The 5925-nt window shown below is 40.4% G+C and overlaps 1 protein-coding gene and 1 long non-coding RNA gene across 2 annotated transcripts; one reads left to right on the top strand and one right to left on the bottom strand.

Annotated features, from left to right (window-relative positions):
* Nucleotides 1-420: 420 nt before the first annotated feature.
* On the top strand, nt 421-1232 carry LOC119768962. The gene is made up of 2 exons (XM_038260806.1): nt 421-864; nt 921-1232. The coding sequence occupies exons 1-2, from the start codon at nt 685-687 to the stop codon at nt 1230-1232; spliced, it is 492 nt and encodes a 163-aa protein (XP_038116734.1). The 5' UTR covers nt 421-684.
* A 194-nt stretch (nt 1233-1426) lies between these two features.
* LOC119770312 lies at nt 1427-1770 on the bottom strand. The gene is made up of 2 exons (XR_005278770.1): nt 1733-1770; nt 1427-1661 (listed from the first exon to the last, which is right to left on the bottom strand). It is a non-coding gene; the product is annotated as an uncharacterized LOC119770312 (long non-coding RNA).
* Between the last annotated feature and the right edge of the window lie 4155 nt (nt 1771-5925).

Here is a 5925-nt window from a genome sequence, read left to right as displayed (position 1 = left end):
ACCGAAACTAAACAATCAAAAACGACAGTAGAATCAAGATGGTATTCCATTTCCGGAAACTTTGTTTGCAAACTAGATAAGACCTTTCTGTATTTGACAGTTCATCGTTGTCGACCTATCTTGTCGCAAGTGCATTTTAGTCCACCTTCACAGATTTTCAAAATTCAATTTCAATCCTGAGATATTCGCAATTCGCAATTTTCAGTGTAAGAACGGGCCTTGACCGATCTTATGCATCAGGTTCCCGACGAACACGCACTGCCCTTACACCTACATCTAACCCTTGCTCTGAGTCAGTACGAGCAACACGCTAGAACACGCTTTGAGTGTTCGTGCCAGCATGCACACCTTCTTTTCCGGTTACGCATTTTAACTCGGCCGGGGTGGTACATTACGTAGGGTTTGATCACGGACGAACGGACATGACACCAGCATTTTGATTTTGAAGCTGGTCTTCTTTTTCGTCTTCTTCTTATTTTTCTCGGCTTGCCTTCAGAACGCGAGCGCAAATGTCAAAACAAAATTTGTCAGTTTGCTCCACTTGACAGTTTGCTTTCAGAGTTTGATTCAGAATCGTCGATTTGCGTGTTGCGTGTGTCATGTCCGTTCGTCCGTGGTCGTAGAAAATTCAAATAAAATGGGACGGAAGTGCGAGGTTTCGCGTGATCCAACAAGCGAAACGGAATGGAGCTAGGTGCATTTTGCGGAAGAAGATTTCCGGATTCGGGGTCGACCAGGCAGAGGGCTTCGATTCGGGACCGTTCCGCAAATTGTTGGCTGTTCATTTCTTCCCTCCCATGTGGCTCAGGCTGGAACAAGCCGTTTTGTGGGAGAGGATTTACGGCATCATGGACCGGGCCAAGGGTATGATTTGCTTTGTCATGTTAACAACTTTTTTTCTAAATAAATATGATTTGCAGTCTTGGAACCGTACCGCGCATGAGGAGTGGCTGGAATCCGAGGACGAGATGAACGAAGACCCCACCAGCCAAGTTGCCCTTGGACATGCGAGCGAGTTGAACGATGACCTTGGTGGCCCATGTTACCAGGAGGACAAAGAAAAGTGGACCGGCAACTCTAACAGTACGATCACTCCAGATGGCGAGGACGTGTTTAACGGCAACCCGCTTGGTTCAGCAGAACTGTCTGTTTTTGTCCACGTTTGGTTGAATTCCGAGGAGCAGTTGGAACCTAGCAGCTCGTACATAATCATGAATAGAAAATATAGCTGAATATGTTCAACCCCCTACGCCTATTTCAATCAACGGACGGAGCCAAAACTGATACGTTCGCCCCGGAAGTCATTGGTGCATTAAAAAGTGAACCCTCGATCGTGCTAGAATGGATGGGACAAGCGATTATCCAGAGTACTGGTACGCAGTGCGATCATCATACTTGTTGAGCTAATAAAAAAAGTGGGAAAATCTAAACTTCATTGCGTTTTATTTCAACAAACCAAACCTTATTAACTTATCTCTCTCACCGACAGACTACCTCACCTACAAACGCCGACGGAACAAACGTTTGGTAACCTTCCACAGCCTGACCTCCCCCCCTTTATTTTGGCAGTCAATTCTTTAATCCATGCTCCACTCTCCACTGTAAATCCACCTCTGCGAGACAATCTAGACTCGTTTCAGAACTCGTTAAAAAACATGATGCTGCATCGTGAGCAAAATGACAAAAAACTCAAATATCCAGGAAAATTGTTAAACAAAATAAACTAACTTACTAAATTTAACATAAAGTTTGCACATCCTGCTTGTTTTGTTTACTTTTATATTTATGATTCGCTCCAGATAGTATTGATGATATCAATCAAAAATGTAGAACTAACGTTCACCGCAACATGAACTGCGCGCAATGTAAAGCTGTTGGTAGCGGATAATGATAATGACATTTTTCAATCACCGCAGCATGACAACATTTTGACGGAAAGTGGAATAACATCAAAATAAATATAGTTCGCCAATGTGAGCACAGACGGCGCTAGTGTTTCATCGCGGTTTTAACGTATTTTTATATGGCTGAAATTTGAATTTTGCCTCAGAAAAATGAGTCAAATTTGTTCGTGGTGTCATGTCCGTTCGTCCGTGGTTTGATGTTAGTATAAGCGCCTAATTATTTGTAGTGTGCCTATCAACTTTCATTAAAGCAAAAACTGTTTTATTTTTAGTTTGAATTCAAAAAATTATTGTTATTTACTGTGTATTGTTTTCTCCTGAAATCTTTCCTATAGTATTGAGTCGTGTTTATATGTTGCTATTTCTTTTGTCGCGGTGTTTTGTTACAATTTTTGGTGCTAAGCATTTTATAAAAGTTTTTCAAAAGTACAATAGTAATATTTGTGTTAATTCTTTGGTCATTACAAAAATTGAGTAAGGGCTCGAACCTCATTTGTTTGAAGAAAAGGGTGAAGATTGAAAACAATCGACAGTGAAAGAAATATACTATTTCAAGAATCAATAGTAAAAGAAAGATGGTAATTTATGTAGTAGATAAAGAAATTAACAATAACTAATAAATAGAGGTAGCAAACATGCTTAGATTGTATTGAGGGCAATTTACAGGGAAGATGGGAAATTATTCAAATAGATAAATAAAGAAATGGCACATGATAAACAAAATTGACATCGCTCCCAAATTAAGGGAAATCAGAAAGTTTGTTACAGCAGCATCAATTGGTAAAATAGAGTGGAAAAGCGTTGAGAAATAAGAGAATTAAATGAGTAAAATCGAAATCAAATAGAGGATAGTAAACAGAAGCCGCGTTAGCAAATCAGTAAAACAAAATAAATAGAAGATAGGTGGTAGCTGAAATGGAAAGAAGAGAAACCCCGTTGTGCGATGTTTTAGGTACACCCAGAGCAGTTGAATCAACGTACTGCGAATCAAAACAATACCGTCTACAATCACAAATTACAGCATGGCCCATAAAAAATGCGACATGTGCATTTTTTCACATAAAAAGTGGTGCCATTCTTAAATTTATTTAACAATCAGATTTTTTATGTATTATGGTGTTAGTTTAGTATGTTTGGAAGATATCGTCATGATAGTTTTTTGCAGTTCACCAAAACTGTGTACAGGCGGTCTACAATTATGAATGTATTTTTGGAACAATATTTACCCTAATTAAATAATTTTTATTTCAAAAACGAAACAGTTTAAAATATCCAACTATGTGCCGAAAGCATCATTAGAAGTCCTTCTAAAATACGCCCAATCAAGAAGTTTTTTTAATTTTGTTAAAATTGGTAATTTGTGTGAAAAATGCCATTTTGGTTATTATTTTGTGTGATTCTGTCGAAATAAATCAATAACTTAAAACCGTTGTCGATGGCTCAAAAGCGTACCCAGCGGCTTTATATTGTTAAAAGTTACATCAGAGCATCTGTTAGTATCAATTACAATCATTAGTAGCATTTATTTTTTTGCGTTGAAACATTGCAGACTCCAAAAAATCCCAAAAAATGATGCATTTTCAGAATCGGGATATTTTTGAAAAGTTCACTATTTTACTATAACTGGTAAATAGAATGCGTAAAATTGGGTGGAACTAACTCTTACAACTCTCAAAAACAGTAACCTTGAAGGCTGTATACTTTTTAGTCCATAAAAAACCATAATAGGCTATCCAGATCGACCAACATGAAAAAAGTATGTTTTTCTTTATATGGCCTGGGCGTAGAGCAAATTGGCTAATTTATAATTTTCAATGAGCTATAACTTATTGTATGCTAAGGGAATAGTTTTAAATGCATTGATTGTTTGTTTTGAACCTATTCAACATGTACACATGCTACATACATCATAAATAGTAAAAATAGTCCCGATTTACACCTAATAACAATGTCGCATTTTTTTATGGGCCATACTGTACTTCCCTTTCCCACATTGTCGCGCCCCTTGTTTTTAGCCGTCTCGACTTTGACCCGCGGTGGTCAAAGGTTTACGATCCGTTTCCACAGGCCACCAGCTAGGTCATCATGAAAACCAAGCCAACGTGGAGGTAAGAAAATAAGACACTTGCAAGGAACCAGAGCTATACTGTCTTGATCAAGAATGATCTAACAGGACTACGGACGTAGTCAGTGACGCTCCTTCCAGGATGTTCCTCGCCTAAGCGTCAACTGAAGAGTATCATCAGCATCATTCGCCCTTGGCCTGCAATTTCAATCCTGAGATATCCGAAAAAACCGGAAAAGCCGAAGCTCTATTTTTTGTATATTCAAGGTCATTTAGATTGTGGAAACGGTCACCTTTTGAAGTTGTTATTAACATTTTTTCGGCTTTCGCCACAGATCACTGAAACAATATTCAAAAATAATGCGCATTATTAATGACAACACGATATTAAACGACCATCTCCGGCGGTGCATCCCTTCATTAAGATCTCGAAAAACCAACCCAAACCCCTCGTTCCTCCTGGCAATAAAATTACCCAACCCCTGAACCTGACTCCTGCGCCTGCGAGTCAAACCTGAACCGCACATAACTTATAGCCAAGCTCATCATCGACGACAATGATAGAGCACTACTCCGGAGGCAGCAGTGGTCTCATCTCGGTGGCCAATTGCGATCAAGTCACGGCGGCGGCGGTGGCCAATGACTTCTGTGTACCACGGCTTAGCCTTCTGCCGGTGCTGATCCTGCGCCGGTAGCTTCATTTCCTGCATAAATTAGAAATTACATTCTGCTCATCGCGCTCCTTGGCTTGCGGGCTCGGGCAGCAGGTAATGCAATGTACTCGTCGTCATGTGCCGGCAAACGCCGTGAGTTATTGAATGACTTAATTATTTCTATCGATTAATTTATTTATTTTAGCTTCTGGTTATGAACCTGAGCGAAAAACGAAAAGCCGATTGGGCTTTGGATTCGTGAGTTGCTGAAACGGCCGGGGCTGAGGAGCCTTGATGAAGGAAAAGGCTTCTTGAAAACTGAAAAACAATTGGCGCTGACGAGCTCTCCCAGTTACATTATATAATGTAGAGTAAATGTACAGGCTGGCCAAAGTTGCCTCTGCCTCAAAACCATATACTGTCAGTTCTTCGTACAACCCAAAATCTAGCCTGCCTTCCTTCTTACCAGCTCCGCAACATCTCGGGCACGCTGGCCCGGCCAAAGATGACCAACTTCGGCCAGGATTAATGCTGCAGCATTAAAGCTTATTATTCATTTATTCTTCTTAATGTCGAATTTAATGCTTGTTTTTGCATTGCATTAAATAGGATAAAGTATACCGGGTGGACCGCATTGGACCACGGCAGCAAATGAGTTGTTTCTGGACGGCTGCTACGGCGTGGAGTGCATATATTCATAAATGTAACTACCTGTCCTGTCCTGCACTGGCATCGTTCTCTGGTGGACCACGTCGCATCCTGCAGAGTCTCCGGGGGATTGGCCCTTGCTGGTATCGAGTGGTCATTTGCGGAATGTGTCTAGAAAACGGTTCCTCGAACTCGAAACTGATTGCAGTTGCTTGTCTCGCCGCAGGTTATGAATGATTGTTTTTCGAATTTCATAAGCTTTTTAATTATTATTTTTTTTAATCCAAAAGGGATTTTATGTCAAGAGTAACTTATTCATTATAACGTAATTGGATATTATTGAGACAAGAAATGTGTCATCACGCCTTCCATCGCATGGGGAAGTAAAACGTCGGTCTCAATCTCAGTTATTGTAAGGTCGGTAGGTCATTCCAGGTGAAGGAGTCGTCCCCCTGGAATAGGTACAAACAACAACAACAAATCAAGCCTGTTTCGGTACAGCCGCTGGTCGACAATTGGGCTCACAAACCAACGGTTGTCAATTCAAATCCCGGAGTGGAAAGGTCCTTGGAGTAAAATGAGCCAAAACTTGTAATTGAAACCACATTGACCTGTTGGTTGTTAAAACAGATGGTTTGGTTTTGTGTGTTGATTG

Source organism: Culex quinquefasciatus, chromosome 3 (assembly GCF_015732765.1).
Source record: "Culex quinquefasciatus strain JHB chromosome 3, VPISU_Cqui_1.0_pri_paternal, whole genome shotgun sequence".
Lineage (NCBI taxonomy): Eukaryota > Metazoa > Arthropoda > Insecta > Diptera > Culicidae > Culex > Culex quinquefasciatus.
Note: the sequence above shows the minus strand (reverse complement) of the source record. Positions and strands in the feature narration are given on the sequence as shown.

Coding starts and splice junctions, on each gene's coding strand:
- LOC119768962 (XM_038260806.1), top strand. CDS start 685: ATGGAGCTAGGTGCATTTTGCGGAAGAAGATTTCCGGATTCGGGGTCG. Junction 865..920: donor CATCATGGACCGGGCCAAGG/GTATGATTTGCT, acceptor TATGATTTGCAG/TCTTGGAACCGTACCGCGCA.